At 49.6% G+C, this 24,492-nt stretch overlaps 1 protein-coding gene across 1 annotated transcript in view; it reads right to left on the reverse strand.

Annotated features, from left to right (window-relative positions):
• The window catches only part of LOC140411190 (dynein axonemal heavy chain 8-like), a 2,783,184-nt gene that overhangs the window by 1,384,478 nt on the left and 1,374,214 nt on the right, over positions 1-24,492 (reverse strand). Inside the window, exons 63-65 of the mRNA XM_072500280.1 lie at positions 24,147-24,300; positions 14,483-14,647; positions 936-1,162 (exon numbers count right to left, since the gene is read on the reverse strand). Coding sequence (XP_072356381.1) covers positions 936-1,162; positions 14,483-14,647; positions 24,147-24,300 — 546 coding nt within the window. The remainder of the gene's footprint in view (positions 1-935; positions 1,163-14,482; positions 14,648-24,146; positions 24,301-24,492) is intronic.

Raw genomic sequence — 24,492 nt, forward strand, 5'->3', positions numbered from 1 at the left:
GGGGTGTTCCAGGATTTTGACCCATCGACATTGAAGGAATAGTGATATCCTTTCAAGTCAGCATGGTGAGTGACTTGGAGGGGAACTTCCACTTAATTGTGTTGCTGCTGTTGTCCTTTGAGATGGTAGGGTCGTGGGTTTGGAAGGTACTGTCTAAGGAACCTTGGTGAGTTACTGCAGTTCATCCTGTAGATGGTGCACACGGCTGCCACTGTTCGTCGGTGGTGGAAGGGTGAATTTTTTTCCCAATTAAGTGGCAATTTAGCATGGCCAATCCACCTAGCCAGCACATCTTTGTGGGGGTGAGGCCCATGCAGACAGGGGGAGAACGTGCAAACTCCATATGGATAGTGGCCCAGGGCCGGGATTGAACCCGGGTCCTCGGTGCCGTCGAGGCAGCAGTGCTAACAATTGCCCCACCGTGCTGCTTTCCAGGAAGTAAGTCTTTGTGGAAGGGGTAGCAATGAAGTGGGCCGTTATGTCCTGGATGGTGTTGAGCTTCTTGACTGTTGTTGTAGCTGCACTCATCCAGGTAAGTCGAGAGTATTCCATTCCACTCCTGACTTCAAATGAAATGAAATGAAATGAAAATCGCTTATTGTCACAAGTAGGCTTCAAATGAAGTTCCTGTGAAAAGCCCCTAGTCGCCACATTACGGCGCCTGTTCGGGGAGACCGGTACGGGAATTGAACCCACGCTGCTGGCCTGCCATGGTCTGCTTTAAAAGCCAGCTATTTAGCCCTGTGCTAAACTTGTGCCTTGTCGATAGTGAACAGGATTTGGGGAGTCAGGAGGTAAGTTACTATATTTGTACCCTGGTTCGATTTCACCATTTGTTTAAAACGAAAACTTCCAGATTATCCAAGTTCACTAGCCTCTGTATCTACTATTTTTAAATGTCATCAATAAATTCATCAACGCTTATCAGAACATACCTCTGAAAATAGTCCTCGCATGTTTGATAGACCCTGTCATGAAAAACACCCATCGTAGCCACAAGTTGGGTCTTGACCTCGTTTGAACAAGCAATGTAGAAACCAGAAAGGAAATAGTTAGAGACAGCAACCAACGCCTCTCTGGGCCAGCGACTGAACCAATCCATAGTGCATCCAGAGATCAGACCAGGGAACTTCAGGGCACGTGATCGAAATTTTTCACCAACCTAATGTCAAAACAAACAGAACAGTTGGCTTAGAAATACACACTAAAACATTCATTTTTGAAAATCAACCAGCCACCTTACAATGATATAAATGGAAAACATACTGTGGATGTTGGATATCTGAAATATAAATAAAGGCTACTGGAAATACTTAGCAGGTTAGGCAGCCCATGTGGGTGTGTAAAACAGGGAGCAGATTGAGTTAAAGCCCAAAAAGCATGTCAGCAAGGCTCAAGTGTCATGTGAGTGTCCCTTTAGAAAAGGTTTTGTTTACGACATGGCTTGTAGCATGACATCAGTCATGTCATTTGTGGGTGGAGTTGGGCTGTGGCTGTCTGGTGAGAGGGGCTTTAGTGTTTTGGTTTCATTTTTGGTTTGTTCATTTGGATTGCAGAAGAAGAATCGGCGTGTTAAGCTGCAGGAAGTTTCCCTGTTTTCTCGGTTTTATTTTAAAGCTGTTCCAGTGAACGGACAGTACATTGGGTGGGGAAAACTGCCTTGGGAACCTTAAAGCGAGAGTTGCTTTCCAGAAGGAGTTTTGAATCTGCTGGTTGGAAACTGGACCAGAATCTCAGGGAAAGGACCAGGCCCATTCAAGTGAGATTACAGTGTGCTGGGCCACGCCCTTGAAAGGGGTTTTGGTTTTATTGGATTTTGTATTGAATTGGAACAGCTAAGGGGGATTCATTAAGAGTTATATACATAGATTACTGTAGCTGTTGTGTTTTTTCATGTTTGTAATTGATAAATTCTTGCTATGTGTTTTATATATTATCATGTGAGAGTACCTTTAAGAAATGGGTGTTTATAAATGGGTGTGTATATAAATATCTGTAGTGAGAGTACTTTTAAGAAATGGGTGTTTATTACTGCAGTGATGTCAGACAGTGGGGGGAGCTGGGCTGTCTGTCAGCTTTTTACTTTCGTTTTAGGCTGTTTGCTGCAGGGTGTGTTTTAGTTTTGTTTTCAGAGCTGGATAGCTACAGTCACAGCCAGAAGGTGTATGGATCTCTCTCTGTAATCTAAAGACTGTAAATCGATCCTGGTGATTTAAAACCAATAACAGTAGTGACTTTAACCTGATGTGCTTCTGGTAAAAGGTGTTTTAAGTCTTATGGATGTTAAAAGGAAAGCTTAAAGGATTACTTAGTGTTATATTCTTTGGGGGTTGTATTTGAATCAATGGTTGCTAAGGTGTTCACTGTATGTTTTAAAAAGGTTAACTTGAGTTCTTAGAATAAATATTGATTTGCTTAAAATACTTTTCCATTTCTGCTGTACCACACCTGTAGAGTGGGCCGTGTGCTCCCCATACCACAATCTATTAAAAGTTGTGGGTCAGGTGAACTCCATGATACACTTTGGGGTTCTCTAAACCCTACCCCATAACAATATGTTAACTACATTCTTAGAATAAACTTTGTTTTGATAAAAGTGCCTTGGAAGTCTGATGAATCACACCTGAAGTGAAGGCTCTTGTGCTCGACCAGGCCAAAATCAACATAAAAGTTACAGGTCAGGTGAGCTTCATAATACACTTTGGAGTTTCTAAGCCCTGGCCCATAACACAAGACAGGGGCGAGATTCTCCGACCCCCCGCCGGGTCGGAGAATCGCCGGGGGCTGGCGTGAATCCCGCTCCCGCCGGTTGCCGAATTCTCTGGCACCGGATATTCGGCGGGGGCGGGAATCGCGGCGCGCCGGTTGGCGGCCCCCCCCCCCCGCGATTCTCCGGCCCGGATGGGCTGAAGTCCCGCTGCTAGAATGCCTGTCCCGCCGGCGTAGATTAAACCACCTACCTTACCGGCGGGACAAGGCGGTGCGGGCGGGCTCCGGGGTCCTAGGGGGGGCGCGGGGCGATTTGGCCCCGGGGGGTGCCCCCATGGTGGCCTGGCCCACGATCGGGGCCCACCGATCCGCGGGCGGGCCTGTGCCGTGGGGGCACTCTTTTCCTTCCACCTTCGCCACGGTCTCCACCATGGCGGAGGCGGAAGAGACTCCCTCCACAGCGCATGCGCGGGGATGCCTTGAGCGGCCGCTAACGCTCCCGCGCATGCGCCGCCCGGAGATGTCATTTCCGCGTCAGCTGGCGGGGCACCAATGGCCTTTTCCGCCAGCTGGCGGGGCGTAAATTAGTCCGGCGCGGGCCTAGCCCCTTAAGGTTGGGGCTCGGCCCCCCAAGATGCGGAGGATTCTGCACCTTTGGGGTGGCGCGATGCCCGACTGATTTACGCCGTTTTGGGCGCCGGTCGGCGGACATCGCGCCGATACCGGAGAATTTCGCCCCAGATACTTATTTTTTAAAATCTCAATACTTGATCAAAATCCAAATCAGACCCAACCACTTCTGTGCTTGAAGCTGGATAAATGGTAACCAGCTATCTCAAAAGCATCAGGCTGGTAATTTAAATACTTTAATAATGCTTTATAGGTTTAACATTAAAAATGGACAAATCCAATCTGGCCCATCAGTCTGCTCTCAGTTATCAGATAAATGATGGAAAGTAGTTAATAGTGTTACCAAGCAGAACTTACTCAGCGATAACCTTTTCACCAATGCTCAGTTTGGGTTCAACAGGGCCATTCAGCTCCAGTGCACACTACAGCCTGAGTTCAAACATGGAGAAATGAGCTGAATTCCAGAGCTGAGCTGAGAGTAACTGAGCAAAATTGAAGTCAATGGGAATCAGGGGGAAAAAAAACTAATCTCTGGCTGGAGTAATAGTTAACACAATGGGTCCTTTTCAAATTGACAGGCAGTAACTAGTGGGGTGCCACAAGGATCGGTGCTGGGGCCCCAGCTATTCACAATATATATCAATGATTTGGATGAGGGAACAAAATGTAACATCCCAAAGTTTGCATATGATACCAAGTTAGGTGGGAGGGTGAACTGTGACAAGGATGCAGAAATTCTACAGCATGATTTGGACAGATTGGGCAAGTGGACAAATCAATGGCAGATGCAGTATCATCGTTCTCCCTGTGTCTGCGTGGGTTTCTTCCGGGTGTTCCGGTTTCCTCCCACAGTCCAAAGGCGTGCATGTTAGGTGGATTGGCCACGCTAAATTGCCCTTGGTGTCCAAAAAGGTTAGGAGGGGTTATTGGTTAGGGGAATAGGGTGTAAGTGAGGGCTTAAGTGGGTTGGTGCAGACTCGATGGGCCGAATGGCCTCCTTCTGCACTGTATGTTCTATGTTCTATTTGGATAAGTGTGAGGTTATTCACTTTGAAAGCAAAAACAGGAAGGTAGATTACTACCTGAACGGTTGAAAATTGGGAGAGGAGAGTGTGCAACGGGACCTGGGTGTCCTTGTGTACCAGTCGCTAAATGTAAGCATGCAGGTGCAGCAGAGGTAAAGAAGGCAAATGGTATACTGGCCTTCATTGCGAGACATTTCGAGTACAGGAGCAGGGATGTGTTGTTGCAATTAAACAGGGTCTTGGTGAGGCCACACCAGGAGTATTGTGTGCAGTTTTGGTCTCCTTTTCTGAGGATGTTCTTGCTCTCAAGGGAGTGCAGCGAAGGTTTACCAGACTGATTCCAGGGATGGCAGGATTGTCATATGAGGAGAGATTGACTAGGTTGGGATTGTTCTCGCTGACGTTCAGAAGAATGAGGGGGGATCTCTTAGAGACTTATAAAATTCTAACAGGACTAGACAGGGTAGGTGCAGGGAAGATGTTCCTGATGGTGGGTGTGTCCAGAATCGGGGGTCACAGTCTGAGGATTCAGGGTAAACCATTTTGGACAGAGATGAGGAGACATTTCTTCACCCAATGAGTGGTGAGCCTGTGGAATTCATTACCACAGGAAGTAGTTGATGCTAAAACATTGAATATATTCAAGAGGCGGCTGGATATAGTACTTGGGGCGAGTGGGATGAAAGGCTATGGGGAGAAACTAGGATTAGGCTATTGAGTTGGATGATCAGCCATGATTTGGATAAATGACGGAGCAGGCTCGAAAGGGCCAAAAGACATCCTCCTGCTCCTATCTTCTATGTAACACAACGGAAGATGGCTTTGGTTGCTGGAGTCCAGTCATCTCAGCTCAAGACATTGTTGTAGGAGCTCCTCCTGTCTTTGGACCAATCATCTCCAAATATTTCATCAATGACTTTCCCTCCACCATGTCAGAAATGGGGAAATTTTCTGATGATTGCACAGTGCTCAATTCTATTCAAAACTTCTCAGACAAGGAGCATGCCTAGCCCTATGTAATAAGGCATGGACAGTCTTCAGGCTATGTGGAAAATACCATTCCCAGCTACGGTCACCCTGAGAAAGGACTGCAGGCTGCTGCTTCATGGAGCCACTGCCACTCCTTTGAGGCACTGGTGCGATTTAACTGACAAGTTCTAAGTGTCATATCGGGCACGATTTCTGGGAGCTCATCAACACTGGCCCGGCGAGACCGTGACGCATATCTAACGGCACTTAGTGCCGGAAGTGATCCCCCACGAGCTCCATGGCGGATCTGGCTGTTCTGCCAGCTGATTCATCGGAACCATGCCCAGCAGCTCCTGGCTAACAAAGGGGAGCTGCACATAAACACTTCCTCCGAATGTTAGACGTTTAGCTGCTGTAGTGCAAAGAATCAAATGTACTGCTGTGTTTCCACAAACACCTTTAATTTACTTCAACAGACTTTGCACAAAACTCTAACATCACATCACCTGACACAAGGGCCACCTGAAGCCCCTTTACATATCAGTGTCAATTATTGGATGCTGAACATAAATGAGAGAACTAATTGGAATGTCTCTTAACCCATTACTTAACACCAAAGACACTTCAGTCAGCCTGCAGCCATGCCCCGCCAAGACCTGCTCCATGCTTTGGAGATGCCAACCTGCTGCTGCCATAGATGCAAGAAGGGGCACCAAGGAGGTCAGAGGACCAGCCATAGGGTCGCCAATGCCACCTGGGGGGCAGTGGCAGCAGCCATCAGTGAGGGAAGCTTGATCAGGAAGACCGTTGAGCAATGTTGGAAGATGACCAACAACCTCCACCAGACCGCATGGCTAAGTTGACACCGGCCCCCTGGTAGCAGTCCCACCTGCCACCACCCTGACATCCTCTCCCCCCAAACAATTCACTGGCTGGCATCTCACCACTGCCCTCCTGCATAATACCATGCCTTGTGCCCCAGCACAACCTGCCACCCACCAACATAACCCCTCAATGCCCAGGAACGGTGCCTACACATGCCACCTGCCATAGACCCCTCCTGAAACATCAAGCGTGAGGCTCACAGTGCCCTTTTATTGGCCCTGCGGGAGAAGTTGGCCCACAATAGGTGGGAAAGGGCGGTGGGGTGCCAGGCATTTAGGGCCCACACCCCTATGAGGAAAAGGCCCAGGAGATGCCGGGGTTGGTCGAGGAGAGAGTGGTCACCAACAGCGAGATTGGCCTGCGTCGCAGAGGTGAGGATCCACTGTCCCTTCACCCAGATGACTTGCCTCAAGTGAGTTGTTCATGTCAGACAAAAATGAACCTTCCCTCCCACTGATCACATGTCCTTCCTCTCACAGGGTCACCATCTGATGGGGCACAGCTATCATCAACCCCCACCACCCAAATGAACATCTCAGAGGAGAGCTCTGAGGATGCCACCATCGCTGCGTCACAGCTGCCATGCCCACCTTCTACCAGTGCAGAGACACACAACTTGGTGGGTAACATTAGTGGACAGGCTTCTGGGGCACAATCTGGTGAGCACACAATTGCTGATGCACATCAGGCGGAGGCAGGAATATCCAAGGGTGTCAGCAGTCGGAGGTCTGCTGGATTCCAGGCTCAGCTGGGTCCCATTGAGATGGAAAGTCTCTGGGCAAGGTTCTCCCAGAGCTGATGCAGACACTAGGACAGGGACATGAGATTCAGAATGGAATGCCAGTGACACTCCGGGGAGTGCAGCGCTAATTGGAGGAGTCCCAGAGGTTACAGGGGCAGCAGATGGCGGCAGCAAAGCATGGCACCAAGGCCAACACTGCTAGGGTGGCGACCGCAGTGGAAAGCCTGGAGCACGAGGTAAGCACCATGAGAGCTGGCATCCAAGGCATTGCTAAGTCAGTGACGACCATGGCTGTGGGCCTCAACAGCATGTCCTAGTCACTGGGGTAGATGACCCAGTCACAGCTGGACATTGCCGAGGCACTGCAGAGCATGTCCCAGTTGCTGGATAAATGTCCCAGTCATAGGTGGACATTACTGAGGAGCCGCAGAGCATGTCCCAGTCGCTGAGGTACGCGTCCCAGTTGCTGAGGGATGTGTCCCAGTCGCTGAGGGATGTGTCCCAAGTGCAGGTGGACATTGCCGAGGCACAGCAGAGCATGTCCGAGTTGCTGAGGGATGCGTCCCAGATACACACAGGTGGACATTGCCGAGACACTGCAGAGCACATCCCAGTCGTTGAGGGACACGTCCCAGATGCAGGTGGACATTGGCGAGGCACTGCGGAGCATGGTCCAGTCGTTGAGGAGCTGCGCTGAATGCCGACCCAGTCCCTTCCACCAGGGAGATGACGGCGGTCTCACCCGAATCCCCCCTTCCTGACCCTGGCACGTCTAAAGGTCAGTGGGCAGAACAGGGTGGCATGGCAATGCCAGTGTAACAGGCAAAGCCCTCTCACTCCTGGCCTTCTAGAGGATGCCCACCGGGGTATCAAAGGCCACAGGCCAGGGAAAGCAGCAGGCAGCCTCCATCTCCGGTGTGCATCCTGGGGACACACTTAGATGTAGTGGCAGAGCTTGGAAGCCTAAGTTGATCACTGAGTGGGCACCAGAGGGGATGGGGGTGGGTGGAGCGGTGCATTACCAGTAGCTAGAGACAATGAGGATTTCGAGTGTGATTTAATAATCTTATTAAAATTAATGTCACAAGTAGGCTTACATTAACACTGCAATGAAATTACTGTGAAAAGCCCCTAGTTGCCACACTCAGGCGTCTGTTCAGGTACACGGAGGGAGAATTCAGAATGTCCAATTCACCTAAGCACGTCGTGCAGGAGGAAACCAGAGCACCCGGAGGAATCCCACACACTCACGGGCAGAACATGAGACTCCGCACAGACAGTGACCCAAGCCGGGAATCGAACCCGGGTCCTTGGCGATGTGAAGAAACAGTGCTAACCACTGTGTTACCGTGCCGCCCATATTACAACTGATACATGCAAAGCCTGTCACGTTATTCCGTACCACAGACTAGCCCTCACCCCCACCTCGTGTTGCCCCCAGGGCAGCCCCCTAGGTGCCCTCTGACCCCAGACGACCCCTCAGTTGTATGGGCACTCTCCAGCCCAACCAGTGCCACCTTTTTGGCTGAGATAAGTGTGTGTAGGGAGTGAAATGTGTATGTACGGCTGCAGCTTGTCAGCCTCCTGAGTGTCACTCACAGACCGGCGTATCCCGCACCATTTTTTCAGTAGAATCAAGTGTGTTCCAAGCGGCACCAGTGCTAGCCCCTCAATGTGCAGCGTCGGTTTTTCTATCATAAAAGTCCACCGATTCTCCGTTAGCATCAACATTTAGGGCAGGATTCACCGTTGCCCGACGCCGATATCGTGATCGGCGATCGGGCGGAGAATCCCTTCCGATGCCCAAATCGGGGGGGTCGCCAGTTTTCCATCCTCTGCCCCCTGCGAAATGGCATCATCGCATCGCGCGTCGCATGCTGTTGGAGCACCGCATGCCGTTGGAACGCCATCTGGCGGAAATGGCGTTTGTTGCCCCGCCAGCTGGCGCGGAAATGCGGCGCATGCGCGGGAGCATCAGCGGCCGCTGACAGTTTCCCGGCGCATGCGCGGGAGCGTCAGTGGCCGCTGAAAGTTTCCCGCGCATGCGCAGTGGGGAGAGTCTATATGCAGGTACAGCATGTAATTATAAAGGCAAATGGTATGTTCCAGTTTATTGCAAAAGGACTGGAGTATAAAAGTAGAGAAGTGTTGTTGCAATTGTATAGGGTGGTGGGGAGACCACATCTGGAGTATTGTGTCCATTTTGGTCTCCTTATTTTTGGAAGTGTTTGATGGGACAGACAGGCAGCAGCTGTTGTTTCCCCCAGTTATGGGTAACCACAATTCAGGCGATGGCCTGTATAACCCGCAGGCACTGAGCCCCTGACCACCCCGCACTGTCCTGACCAGGAGCGCCTCTGACCAATGGTACCCAGCTGCCCCAACCAGGCCTGTCCACCCTGGGGTTCTCTCCCCCCGCCCCCCTTCCCCCCCCCTGAGCAATGGGGCCGGAGCTCCAGTGCCCCTAGGCTGCAATGCCTGAAATTTAAAATGGTTACTGCCCTCCTCCGATCCCATCAGCAGCTATTATGCTAGGTTTAATTTTAAAAAGGAGGGCTAATCAACACCCATGTGACCTCTCACTGGGGTGTTGGTTAGATCGTGGGAGGCCGTTAGGTAGGGCATCCATCTCGTTAATGAAATGGAGATTGCCGTTTATTGGTTTCTCACCACGGGCGGGACTCGGATCCCGCCAATGAGAGTGAACCGGTTAGATCGCAAACCGATCGGCGCTGATCCTGGTTTGGGGCTCTCTCGCGATCTGACCGCCATGCGTAGATCCGCACCAGGCGTAACACTGCTGTTAAATTGTACCCATTGTCTCAACACTCCCACTGATCTGGTGGAGGACAGATTGCTGGTCCACTGTGACACTCTGCAAGATCACTTGAACACTGGTACCCATGGCAGTCTGAGTTTGCGAAGCAGAAAGCTGAACTTACATGACATCAATGTGAATTCCCCTGCAACACTCAGACTTTTTGTGGAATGTTTGATTTCCTACATTTCTGCTTTCACCCTCTTCCCCACCAAGATCTCCGACATGCTTTCTCATTCCCTCAGTTTCTACCCCAGCAGCCATCATATTTAACGGATTATCCTACACCATTGTCACCACCTCCACTGTGTTGACATGACCAAGCACATCACCCCTTCCCTTTAAGCATTCTGAAAGAACTTTTACTTCCACAATACGCTGGTCCATTCCTCAAACACCCCCACTTATCAAACCCTTCCTCACCACAGAACCTTCAAAGGTGAGTGCAGGAGATGGCTTTTTATATCCTTTCTTCAAGGCCAAAGTACTTCTTCGAGTGAAATCTGTGATTTATCTGCATTTCTCTCAATTTTGTGCCAGTTGCATTTTCGATGATATTTTCCACCTGCAGTACCATCTTTAAACACTGTGTATGTTCTCTAGAACAAAGAACAAAGAACAAAGAAATGTACAGCACATGAACAGGCCCTTCGGCCCTCCAAGCCCGTGCCGACCATGCTGCCCGACTAAACTACAATCTTCTACACTTCCTGGGTCCGTATCCCTCTATTCCCATCCTATTCATGTATTTGTCAAGATGCCCCTTAAATGTCACTATCGTCCCTGCTTCCACCACCTCCTCCGGGAGCGAGTTTACCCTCTGCGTAAAAAACTTGCCTCGTACATCTACTCTAAACCTTGCCCCTCTCACCTTAAACCTATGCCCCCTAGTAATTGACCCCTCTACCCTGGGGAAAAGCCTCTGACTATCCACTCTGTCTATGCCCCTCATAATTTTGTATACCTCTATCAGGTCTCCCCTCAACCTCCTTCGTTCCAGTGAGAACAAACCGAGTTTATTCAACCGCTCCTCATAGCTAATGCCCTCCATACCAGGCAACATTCTGGTAAATCTCTTCTGCACCCTCTCTAAAGCCTCCACATCCTTCTGGTAGTGTGGCGACCAGAATTGAACACTATACTCCAAGTGTGGCCTAACTAAGGTTCTATACAGCTGCAACATGACTTGCCAATTCTTATATTCAATGCCCCGGCCAATGAAGGCAAGCATGCCGTATGCCTTCTTGACTACCTTCTCCACCTGTGTTGCCCCTTTCAATGACCTGTGGACCTGTACTCCTAGATCTCTTTGACTTTCAATACTCTTGAGGGTTCTACCATTCACTGTATATTCCCTACCTGCATTCGACCTTCCAAAATGCATTACCTCACATCTGTCCGGATTAAACTCCATCTGCCATCTCTCCGCCCAAGTCTCCAAACAATCTAAATCCTGCTGTATCCTCCGACAGTCCTCATCGCTATCCGCAATTCCACCAACCTTTGTGTCGTCTGCAAACTTACTAATCAGACCAGTTACATTTTCCTCCAAATCATTTATATATACTACAAAGAGCAAAGGTCCCAGCACTGATCCCTATGGAACACCATTGGTCACAGCCCTCCAATTAGAAAAGCATCCTTCCATTGCTACTCTCTGCCTTCTATGGCCTAGCCAGTTCTGTATCCACCTTGCCAGCTCACCCCTGATCCCGTGTGACTTCACCTTTTGTACTAGTCTACAATGAGGGACCTTGTCAAAGGCCTTACTGAAGTCCATATAGACAACATCCACTGCCCTACCTGCATCAATCATCTTAGTGACCTCCTCGAAAAACTCTATCAAGTTAGTGAGACACGACCTCCCCTTCACAAAACCGTGCTGCCTCTCACTAATACGTCCATTTGCTTCCAAATGGGAGTAGATCCTGTCTCGAAGAATTCTCTCCAGTAATTTCCCTACCACTGAAGTAAGGCTCACCGGCCTGTAGTTCCCGGGATTATCCTTGCTACCCTTCTTAAACAGAGGAACAACATTGGCTATTCTCCAGTCCTCCGGGACATCCCCTGAAGACAGCGAGGATCCAAAGATTTCTGTCAAGGCCTCAGCAATTTCCTCTCCAGCCTCCTTCAGTATTCTGGGGTAGACCCCATCAGGCCCTGGGGACTTATCTACCTTAATATTTTTTAAGACACCCAACACCTCGTCTTTTTGGATCTCAATGTGACCCAGGCTATCTACACACCCTTCTCCAGACTCAACATCTACCAATTTCTTCTCTTTGGTAAATACTGATGCAAAGTATTCATTTAGTACCTCGCCCATTTCCTCTGGCTCCACACATAGATTCCCTTGCCTATCCTTCAGTGGGCCAACCCTTTCCCTGGCTACCCTCTTGCTTTTTATGTACGTGTAAAAAGCCTTGGGATTTTCCTTAACCCTATTTGCCAATGACTTTTCGTGACCCCTTCTAGCCCTCCTGACTCCTTGCTTAAGTTCCTTCCTACTTTCCTTATATTCCACGCAGGCTTCGTCTGTTCCCAGCCTTTTAGCCCTGACAAATGCCTCCTTTTTCTTTTTGACGAGGCCTACAATATCTCTCGTCATCCAAGGTTCCCGAAAATTGCCGTATTTATCCTTCTTCCTCACAGGAACATGCCGGTCCTGAATTCCTTTCAACTGCCACTTGAAAGCCTCCCACATGTCAGATGTTGATTTGCCCTCAAACATCCGCCCCCAATCTATGTTCTTCAGTTCCCGCCTAATATTGTTATAATTAGCCTTCCCCCAATTTAGCACATTCATCCTAGGACCACTCTTATCCTTGTCCACCAGTACTTTAAAACTTACTGAATTGTGGTCACTGTTACCGAAATGCTCCCCTACTGAAACATCTACCACCTGGCCGGGCTCATTCCCCAATACCAGGTCCAGTACCGCCCCTTCCCTAGTTGGACTGTCTACATATTGTTTTAAGAAGCCCTCCTGGATGCTCCTTACAAACTCTGCCCCGTCTAAGCCCCTGGCACTAAGTGAGTCCCAGTCAATATTGGGGAAGTTGAAGTCTCCCATCACCACAACCCTGTTGTTTTTATGAGATCTAGTTTGTGTCCCCTTAAATCCTCTGCATTATTCCTCACTATTTGCCAAACTCAATTGCAGGTTTCAATATTAATCTCCTCATGATGCTGGACAAATGGATAACAAAAGAGCTCCAGAAAGAGATCCCTGGGAAGCAGAAGTATCCATATTCCATCAATCCATAAAGACCGCCTGCCCCTTGTTGCCAGGATACCTCTCCCTGAAACTATATTTCCTTTCAAATGCCGTGCCTTAATTTTCCTATATAATGCCTGTCCGCTATCTTCTGCCAAAAGAAAGACAGGGGGCGAAATTCTCCGGTATCGGCGCGGCGTCCGCCGACTGGCACCCAAAACGGCGCAAATCAGTCGGGCATCGCGCCGCATCTTTGGGGGCCGAGCCCCAACCTTAAGGGGCTAGGCCCACGCCGGACTGATTTCCGCCCCGCCAGCTGGCGGAAAAGGCCTTTGGTGCCTCGCCAGCTGGCGCGGAAATGACATCTCCGGGCGGCGCATGCGCGGGAGCGTTAGCGGCCGCTGACGGCTTTCCCGCGCATGCGCAGTGGAGGGAGTCTCTTCCGCCTCCGCCATGGTGGAGACCGTGGCGAAGGCGGAAAGAAAAGAGTGCCCCCACGGCACAGGCCCGCCCGCGGATCGGTGGGCCCCGATCGCGGGCCAGGCCACCGTGGGGGCACCCCCCGGGGCCAAATCGCCCTGCGCCCCCCCCCCCAGGACCCCAGAGCCCGCCCGTGCCTCCTTGTCTCCCCGGTAAGAGAGGTGGTTTAATCCACGCCGGCGGGACAGGCATTTTAGCAGTGGGACTTCGGCCCATCCGGGCCGGAGAATCGCGGGGTGGCCCGCCAACTGGCGTGGCGCGATTCTCGCTCCCGCTGAATATCCGGTGCCGGAGAATTTGGCAACAAGCGGGGGCGGGATTCACGCCAGCCCCCGGCGATTCTCCGACCCGGCGGGGGGGTCGGAGAATCTCGCCCAGGATGTTGGCAATTAGATTTTTATTCCTCCATTGGTTGTGGGTGTCAGGCTGGCTAGGTCAGCATTTATTGCCCATCCCTGAATGCACTTGCCTTCTTCACCTTCTGTAGCTCATATGTTGTAGGAGTGCCCGCAGTGCTGTTAGGAAGAACGTTCAGGATTTTGACCCAGCAACAGTAAAAGAGCAGTGATCTATTTCCAAGCCAGGATTGACAGGTGGTGGTTGTGGTGATATTCATGCACACATAAATGTATATAGCTGTATAAATGTATGAAGCTGCATATCAGTACATGTAAACTATCAGTATGACCTCCGGCCAGCGTGTGGCGGCAGACATCCATCACATGACCCCCCCAGGAGGTCCGTCTCAGGAGCCTTGGTGAATTGCGAAGTGGTACACACTGCTGTCAATAACCTCAGGACTTCTTAACAAATGAAATTCAATTAATCATCGACTGTTGGATGTAATTGGTCCCTGCTAGACTTGTGACCAGTAAAACCATATGCTTATCAGCGACCAATCACAAAGCAAACAGATATTGAAATTCTTATTGATTAGATAACCATTAAAAAAACTATGCTGTGTTAACATTATGGTTATTAACTTACAATACGGGTGAGGAACTCACCGGGGAGAAGCAGAGAACAACATGGAGATTTATCCTGGCTCTATTAATAAAATATTCATACAAATTGTCGAAAGTGGGAGGGATACGAGGTGCTTCTTTCTTCATCGATGCAATCAAGGATTGAGTAATCTCATCAAGTTCATCCCGAGCAAAAAGGTTTGAAACCTATTAGTGGAAAGAATATTTCATACATGTTAATGGCTTCAACTTTGATCTGTGCAGATGGCTTACTGCTATTGGTAATTATTTATTGTTTCTATTAATGTTTTTAACATAAAAACTGAAAGTGCTGGATAAACCCAACAGGTCTGACAGCATCTATGGAAAGAGAAACAGAGTTAACATTTGTGTTGATCTTCACAGCGAAAGACACAAATAATATGCCAATAATTGATGACAAGAATTCAATGGCAGTAAGGACCTAGAAACGATCATTATCACTATGGGGGTAGCGTTGGGCAAGCTAATAGGGCTAAAGGTAGACAAGTCTCCTGGCCCTGATGGAATGCATCCCAGGGTGCTAAAAGAGGTGACAGGGGAAATAGCAAATGCGCTTGTGGTAATTTATCAAAATTCGCTGGACTCTGGGGCTGTTCTGGCAGTTTGGTAGCATAGTGGTTAGCACAATGGCTTCACAGCTCCAGGGTCCCAGGTTCGATTCCCGGCTTGGGTCACTGTCTGTGCGGAGTCTGCACGTTCTCCCCGTGTGTGCGTGGGTTTCCTCCAGGTGCTCCGGTTTCTTCCCACAGTCCAAAGATGTGCAGGTTAGGTGGATTGGCCATGTTAAATTGCCCTTAGTGTCCAAAATTGCCCTTAGTGTTGGGTGGGGTTACTGGGTTATGGTGATAGGGTGGAGGTGTTGACCTTGGGTTGGGTGCTCTTTCAAAGAGTCGGTGCAGACTCGATGGGCTGAATGGCTTCCTTCTGCACTGTAAATTCTATGATTGGAAAACAGCAAATGTGACACCACTGTTTAAAAAAGGAGGTAGGCAAAAGGTGGGTAACTATAGGCCGGTTAGCTCAACTTCTGTAGTGGGGAAATTGCTTGAATCTATCATCAAGGAAGAAATAGTGAGACATCTGGATAGAAATTGTCCAATTGGGCAGACGCAGCATGGGTGCATGAAAGGCAGGTCATGTTTGACTAATTTTGTGGAATTCTTTGAGGACATTACGAGTGCAGTGGACAACGGGAAACCGGTGGATGTGGTGTATCTGGACATCCAGAAGGCATTCGACAAGGTGCCACACAAAAGGCTGCTGCATACGTTAAAGGTGCATGGCATTAAGGGTAATGTGTTAGCATGGATAGAGGATTGGTTAACTTACAGAAAGCAAAGAGTGGGGATAAATTGTATTTTTCTGGTTGCCGATCAGTGGCTAGTGGTGTGCTTCAGGGATCAGTGTTGGGACCACAATTGTTCACAATTTACATAGATGATTTGGAGTTGGGAACCAAGTGTAATGTTTTGAAGTTCACAGATGACAGTAAGATGAGTGGGAGAGCAAAGTGTGCAGAGGACACTGAAAGTCTGCAGAGGCTTTGGTGGTGTGGGAGGTGAGTGGGTATGGGTCTGGGATGTGGTGTCTGTGCACGTGGCCTGCGACCCCCACCTCCCTCCTAGTCGGTGAACCGTATCGCGATCAGAGCATCCTGTGCGCGCAAGCCCTGGCAATGGTGTCGTGCGACCCCCCCCAGTCTGCCTGGGTCCCATGTCCTGCTCATTGTTCCCCTACCCGCATCCTCCTCTTCGGACGAGGCCTGCCTTTCCTCCTCATCCTCCTCCCCCGGCACATTGACCCTCTGCTGTGCTATGTTTTGCAGGGTGCAGCAGGCCCCCACGTTGCAGCCAACCCTCCTTGTCTCATACTGGAGGGCCCCTTCAGAGCAATCCAGGCACCTGAAGCGCACCTTGAGGATGCCGAAGCACCATTTAACTACACTACTGGTCGCTGCATGGGCGCCATTGGAGCGGGTCTCCTCGTCGGTCTGTGGCCTCCGGATAGGTGATATCAGCCACGATCGCAGCGGGTAAACCCTGTCACCCAGTAGCCAACTCAGCAGTTTGGGTGTGCCCCTCGAATATGTCAGGGAACACCGAGTATGCCAGGATGAATGAGTCATGTACAATGCCTGGGTATCGGGTGCAGGCATGGATGATGCCCAGTTAGTGTTCAGAGACCAACTCGGATGTTCATCGAGCGAAACCCCTTTCGGTTGGTGTACAGCAGACTGTTTTCCCCCAGTGCCCGTAGGGTGACATGCGTTCCATCGATCACCCCCTGGACCCGGGGCATCCTGGTGAACCCCGCTGCCTGGGCATCCTGGTGGGCTCGGTCCACACGGAACTGGATGTACTGATCCGCCTGGGCATATAGGGAGTCTGTGATGGCGCGGATGCACCTGTGCACCGAGGCCTGCGAGATCCTGGACAGGTCCCCACTCGGCGCCTGGAAGAACCCCATCACGTAAAGGTTGAGGGTGACCGTCACCTTGATGGTCACTGGGAGCGGGTATCCTCCCCATACCCCTGCGGTGCCAGGTGTGCGATCATCTGGCAGATATGCCGCATTGCCTCTCTGCTCAGCTGGAGTCTCTGTTGGCTTGCCCAGTCCGGCAGGTCAGCGAACAACATGCGGCACCGGTACATACGGGGCCTCATGTGGCGCCTCCGTAAGCCATAAGACAGAGGAGCAGAATTAGGCCACTCGGCCCATCAAGTCTGCTCCGCCATTCAATCATGGCTGATATTTTTCTCATCCCCATTCTCCTGCCTTCTCCCCATAACCCCTGATCCCCTTATTAATCAAGAACCTATCTATCTCTGTCTTAAAGACACTCAGTGATTTGGCCTCCACAGCCTTCTGCGGCAAAGAGTTCCACAGATTCACCACCCTTCTGCGGCAAAAAGTTTCACAGATTCACCACCCTCCGGCTGAAGAAATTCGTCCTCATCTCTGTTTTAAAGGATCTGCTTTTAGTCTGAGATTGTGTTCTCTGGTTCTAGCTTTTCCTACAAGCAGAAATATCCTCTCCACGTCCACTCTATCCAGCCCTTGCAGTATTCTGTAAGTTTCAATAAGATCCCCCCCCTCATCCTTCTAAACTCCAACGAGTACAGACCCAGAGTCCTCAAATGTTCCTCATACGACAAGCTGTTCAATCCAGGGATCATTCTTGTGAACCTCCTCTGGATCCTTTCCAAGGCCTTTCCTAGATACGGGGCCTAAAACTGCTCACAATACCCCAAATGGGGTCTAACCAGAGTCTTTTACAGCCTTAGAAGTACATCCCTGGCCTTGTATTCCAGCCCTCTTGACATGAATGCTAATATTGCTTTTGCCTTCTTTAACTGCCGACTGAACCTGCAGGTTAACCTTAAGAGAATCGTGAACAAGGACTCCCAAGTTCCTTTGTGCTTCTGATTTCCTAAGCATTTCCTCCATGGCACCTCCTCCTCCTCCTGGGCCTGTTGGGTGGCCAGCCCTCCAGCCTGTGCTGCCACCACCTGCCCCTCTGTTGCCTGCTCCGCTGCTGCAGCTTCCCCCTCCTCTCCGAGCGGCCGCAGGGTATCTTGCAGGGCTGCAGTCATCACCACAGTGGCCAGCATCGCAGGTTGATGTCTAAATGCCATTGTCTTCAGGGGGTGAAAGGCCCGTGCCCAGCCAGGTTCCATGGGCTACACGGTGACGCCGGTTGGCACTCTGGGCCCCGCCCAAGCATGTCCCCACCCTCCGCCCCCTGCATTCCTGCCCTGTCGGTATCCGGCCCTGTCAGTGCCCCCGGTCCTGGCGCCCATCCCTTCTGGCAGGGGTACAGTTGGCTGGCACTGCCCTCACTGAGAGCTCCCTTGGGTATGGCCCTGGATAATCCCCCCGTGGGTGGCTGCCGGTTGGGTGGGATGTTCTGGGCTGGGGAGGGGTGGGGGGTGCGGGGTGGGCGTAACCACATGGCCGGTGCCACGGTGTAGAACCAAGGGTGGTCAGTGGTTGTTCAGCAAAATGGCCACCATAATGGCGGTTGGTGCTTGGGCACCGGCCTAGCCCTGTGGGGGGGGGGGCACCCCAGCTGCTCGGCCCGTCCTCCTCCTCCCCTCCCTTTCCCCATCGCCTCCCTCACCTCTCCCCCAGCCCAGGCAGGGGCTATCCGCACCTCAGCCAGCACGGCCGGTGGTAGCCTGCAGTCACTCCATGCCATTTCCTACCTCTTCTCTCTTGCTCAGCAACCAGGACGCAAGGTTCATGATTTTTAAAACCACAACTGAACCACGCCCATCGGAGGCGGTGAACCGTGGAGGCCCCATAGCATAGGGTGTCAGGCCTGCTAATGATATGCCTACTGAGCGATGCATTTAAATAATTTTCGGTGTGCCGGAGCACCCGATTTTGGCGTCGGCCAACGGAGAATCCCGCCCAATAACTTTATTTATAACAGGGACAAAGTTGAAATATGTAGTAATTACAATGGAATAATGGTCAGCGAATCTATTATCCACCCTTTTACCATTCCACCCTCTACCCAATGTCATGTGAAAGTACCCTTTAAGAAATGGGTGTTTAAGAAATGGGTGTTTAAGAAATGGAGCTGCTCATGTTACTGGAGTGATGTCAGAGTGTGGGTGGAGCTGAGCTCCACTTCTGCTTTTTAGTTTCAGTTTGAGAAGAACTTGGGTGTGTCTGTGTTCTTTCAGTGAGCTGCACTGGTGTTGATCTCTGCCACGCTAAGACTATCTATGGATCATTTGGCGAACTAAGAATTGTACAAAGGTTTCAGTATTAAATGTAACCCTAATGTGTTCCTGTTTGAAGGTTTGTTAAGTCTTTTGGATGATAAAAGGACAGCATACAGGTTACTTAGTGTTTTATTCTTTGGGGGGGTGTATTTGATTTACTGGTTGCTAAGATATTCACTGTTTGTTTTAGAAAGGTTAACTTGAGTTCATAGAATAAACATTGTTTTGTTTTAAAAACCACTGGTCCATTTTCTGCTGTACCATACCTGTAGAGTAAGCCGCGTGCTCCCCATTCCACAATCTATTAAAAGTTGTGGGTCAGGTGAACTCCATGATACACTTTGGGATTCTCTAACCCTGGCCCATAACACCAAACACACACAAAACAGTTACACAGAGAGGGAGGGGAGGGATAAAATAATCGGGATTAAAATGAAAAGACAGATGAGTGTCCTTGCTTCTGAGGTGGAGGTCATTGCAGCAGGTTATCCTCCCGGGATGCTTCAGGGATCAAAACCATCAGTCGGATTGCTAATGAGGATCTTCTGGCAGCGGCATTCATTCAGTACTTCCAGGCTGTAGGGTTTCCTCTGAGGGAGTCACTTTAACTTTTATTACACTGGGCCTTCACTCAAAGGAACAGCCTCAGGCTAGTTTGATTCTTAAGACTTTTGGTCTCACCTTCTCCCCAGCTTCAGCCTGTGTTGTAAACTTAACTGGTTTCCAGTCTCACCAGAATGTTCCCCAGCTTTACAAAGGAAAAAAAGAATCCGATTTGCAGTTTCCATGAGATTTCAGAGAAGTCTGCTAACATGTTAGGGAGAGAAACCCAAAGAGTTCCCATCAGCTCTGCCTTCAGGAATTAAACACTACAAGCTGAATAGAGAGGAAACGTTGGCTGGATCCATTTTCCTGGAGAGGGATCCAGCCAAGGTATTGCTCTGCTGCTGGATTTGTAAAACTGAAAGCAAGGTGAATCTGCAGAACTTCCAGAATGGACAGCACCAATCAGTATCGTGTATCAGCAAAGGCCCAGCAATTTGAGACAGCTCATTGGCAGCCAGCCAAGCTCATCAAGATGTGTCATCATTGATGTCAGACCATAACATTACATCCTGCTTTGTCTTAAGGCTATAGGGAAACCCTCAGTTTACCAGCCACTCAAATTAAAGGTGAAGTTCATCTTAAAGGCATAGGTCCCATTAATTGTCCATGTATAAAAATTGTAATAACCAAATAACAGAAATTAAAAGAAAAAAACAAGGAAAAAAAAGGATTAACAGGAGCATCCTTACACAGCAAACAACAGCAGATGCACTGTCATGTATTCCTGTTGGGGAGCTTGAACAGGAGGACATAAACCTTTTTGAGGAGGTAGATTAAACAGCTCACTGACCCAACCACACAGAGGCTGGGCAAAATATGGTAAGCACGGAAAACAGATGAAGATTGTACTAAAATTAGAGAATTCCGCAAAAATGGATGGTCAGCTAAATGTTCCAATCATATCCTTCGAGCAACGCAATTATCTCAGTGTTGTGGATGACTTATTCATCTAGACTAAGAAGTTGGTCACACCAAGATTCTTTAGACTCAAGATGCTTCAAAGAATACAACAGGGATGGCTGGGCATTACAAATTGTCATGAAATTTAGTTTGGTGCACAGGAATTTAATAATCACTGGAAGACATGGGGCTCGATCGTACAGCCTCATCATGCCTGACTCAACAATGCGACAAGGCCTGTATGTCTCGCAAGAGGCCTCTTGCGAGATTTGTGAAACTTTGAATGCCCCTCAAGAACTAACGTGCCAAGTGGGTGATGGAGGGGGAGGGGGCTGCATGGAAGAGGCTGGGGACGGCGTCCTGTGTGGGTACGAGTCTGGCAACGGCGCCGCTGCCGCTCCCTCCAAGGAGGTATACCACGAGCCCGGTGGTGGTGGCGGCCCTCAAAATTTGTGGGGCAGTGGAGGCGGCATAGGGGGGAAGTTAGGGCCTCGGCGTGGACCCCATTACAGGGGAACCACCGGTTCGCCCCAGGGAGAACAGGTGGAGGGTTTTCGGGGTGGCACAGGGCAGGGATACGAAAGTTGGGGGACCTGTTTGTGGACGGGAAGTTCGCGAGATTGGGTGAGCTGGAGGAAAAGTATGGGCTCCCCCCGGGGAACACCTTCAGGTACTTACAGGTAAGGGCGTTTGCCAGACGGCAGGTGGTGGAATTCCCACGGCTACTGCCACACACAGTACAGGACAGGGTGCTCTCGGGGGGGTGGGTGGGAGTGGGGAAGATCTCGGAAACTTACCAGGTGATGCAGGAGGAGGAGGCCTCGATGGTGGAGTTGAAAGGTAAGTGGGAGGAGGAGTTGGGAGAGGAGATCGAAGAGGGGACGTGGGTAGATGCCCTAGGGAGGGTGAACTCTTCCTCTTCGTGCGCGAGGCTCAGCCTCATACAGTCTAAGGTGCTGCACAGGGCACACATGACCGGGACAAGGATGAGCAGGTTCTTTGGGGGTGAGGACAGGTGTGTTAGGTGCTCAGGGAGCCCAGCAAATCACACCCATATGTTCTGGGCATGCCCAGCGCTGGAGGAATTTTGGAAGGGCGTAGCGAGGACGGTGTCGAGGGTGATAGGATCCAGGGTCAAACCGGGCTGAGGGCTTGCAATATTTGGGGTGGCAGAGGAGCCGGGAGTGCAGGAGGCGAAAGAGGCTGGAATTCTGGCCTTTGCGTCCCTGGTAGCCCGGCGAAGGATTCTCCTTCAGTGGAAAGATACGAGGCCCCCAAGCGTGGAATCCTGGATCAGCGATATGGCAGGGTTCATTAAATTGGAGAGGGTGAAATTCGCCTTGAGAGGGTCGGTACAAGGGTTCTTTAGGCGGTGGCAACCGTTCTTAGACTTCCTGGCAGAACGATAGACATTGGTCAATGGCAGCAGCAGCTCGGGGGGGGGTTTACTTTATTTTGGTTTATGTTATTTACACTGGAAGGGTCTGAGGGGGTGTATACACCTGTTGTCTTAAGTCGGGGTGTTAATGTTAATTTATTATTTAGGTACGGGGGGGAGGGGTTTGAGGGGTTGCTTTTTTAGATTGTGTTTTGTACTTAACCCTGTTGGGTTCTTTTTTCTTTCTCATTTTGTTATTGATATTTTATGAAAACCTTTAATAAAATTTATTTTTTAAAAAAAAGAAGATCTAACGAGCCAATAGGCTGATTTAAATATGTCTGCACCCGATTCGCCCGAGGCCCAGCACCGAATGCCCGCGCTTGAGAGACCGCGCCATGGCGTCATTTAGAAATGGTCCATAGAAACGTAGATCATGCATAACAACACCTGGGGTGGGACTCCCAGACCATCGGCGGTCCCCCCAGGTGGTCGGGCTCTGGTGGCCCCACACACTCCTGCTGCCACCCCAGTATCTTGCCACTGCCAGCCTTGCACCTTGTCAGTGCCACCAGAGCACTCTGGCAGTGCCACCTAGGCACTGCCAGGGTGTGGAGGGGGCACAGCCAGGGTTCCAGGTTGGCAGTGCCCATGGACCAGATTGTCTGTGCCAGGGGTTGGGCCGGGGGGGTGGGGTGAAGGGGGCTCGAGGATCAGGGACTATGTTATCCCCTGACACCATGAGCTTTTATTTTTTGCAATAGCCTTTGATGTGGCACCTTATCAAATGCTTTCTGGAAATCCAAGTACAGTACGACTTTTGGCTCCCCTTTATCCAGAGCACGTTACACCTTCAAATTACTCTAGTCAATTGGTTAAACATGATTTCCCTTTCATAAAATCATGTTGACTCCCCCCATTGAGCTTGTCTAAGTGACCAGCTATAACCTCTTTAATGTCAATTCTAACACCTTCCCCATGACAGACGTCAAGCTAACTGGCCTATAATTTTCTGCTTTCGCCTTCTTTTATTAGCTACTTTCCAGTCTGATGGAACCTTTCCAGAATCTAACAAATTTTGGAAAATGAATACCAACGCATCTACCACCTCATTAGTCCTGGCTTTAAAGACCCCAGGATGAAGTCCGTCTGAACTTGTCAACAATTATAAAAATCAGGGCGACTTGGTGGCGCAGTGGTTAGCACTACTGTCTCACGGCGCTGAGGACCCGGGTTTGATCCTGGCCCTGGGTCACTATCTGTGTGGAGTTTGCACATTCTCCCCATGTCTGCATGGGTCTCACCCCCACAACCCAAAACGATGTGCAGGGTAGGTGGATTGGCCACACTAAATTGTCCCTTCATTGGAAAAAAAAGAATTGGGTACTCAAATTTTTTAAAAAATAATAATTTAAAAAAACATTTATAAAAATCAACTGATTCTGCAATTCAGGACATAGAGTGATAGCTTTTTTATATTCTAGCTTCATATATAAATACAAATGGTACTGTTTAACTTTGCCTTGGGGATGAGATATTATAAATTTGTGATTGTAATTACAGCATGTATTTATGGAGATGAATTCTTACAAATGGTTGATGAATAGTGATTTTTTAAAATGTGTTCATGGCACGTGGGCGTCGCCGGCTGGGCCAGCATTTATTGCCCATCCCTAATTGCCCTTGAGGGGGCAGTTAAGAGTCAACCACATTACTGTGAATCGAGCGTCACTGTAGGCCAGACCAAGTAAGGATGGCAGATTTCCTTCCCTCAAGGACATCAGTGAACCCGATGGGTTTTTACGACAATTGACAATGGTTTCATGGTCATCATTAGACATTTAATTCCAGACATTTATGAAATTCAAATTTCACCATCTGCAGTGGTGAGATTTGAACCTGGGTCCCCAGAGCCTGACCCTGGGTCTCTGGTTAACTAGTCCAGTGACAATACCAGTGACAATACCATTATTCCACTGCCTCTCCTGGAGACAGATTATGAGAAAGTGTAATAATAAGAGAGATGACTGTAACAAAAGCTAAGTACCTCTCCAGAAGAGAGCACATTGTTGAGATACTCAAGAAAGGATTCTTCCTTTATTTCGTTATCAGTGAAGATGAAAGTGATTCCCTTTCCCTCTGCCCCAGCCGCTCTGTACAATATCTTCAAGTCATCCATCAGATTGCTGATGTTGTATGCTCTGAAAAATACAATTAAATGACACATAATTACACCAACAGCAACAACTTATAGAAATGCACACTTTCAACATAGAAAAACTGCTCAAAGAGAGGAGATTAGATGGCAAGATAAAGGAAATTATGGGGGGAATCCCAGAGTTTATGGTTTATGACCCACTTCAGGTGGAGTGATTGTCAAGGGAGTACATAAC

The sequence above is a fragment of the Scyliorhinus torazame genome, chromosome 4 (genome assembly GCF_047496885.1).
Source record: "Scyliorhinus torazame isolate Kashiwa2021f chromosome 4, sScyTor2.1, whole genome shotgun sequence".
Classification (NCBI taxonomy): domain Eukaryota; kingdom Metazoa; phylum Chordata; class Chondrichthyes; order Carcharhiniformes; family Scyliorhinidae; genus Scyliorhinus; species Scyliorhinus torazame.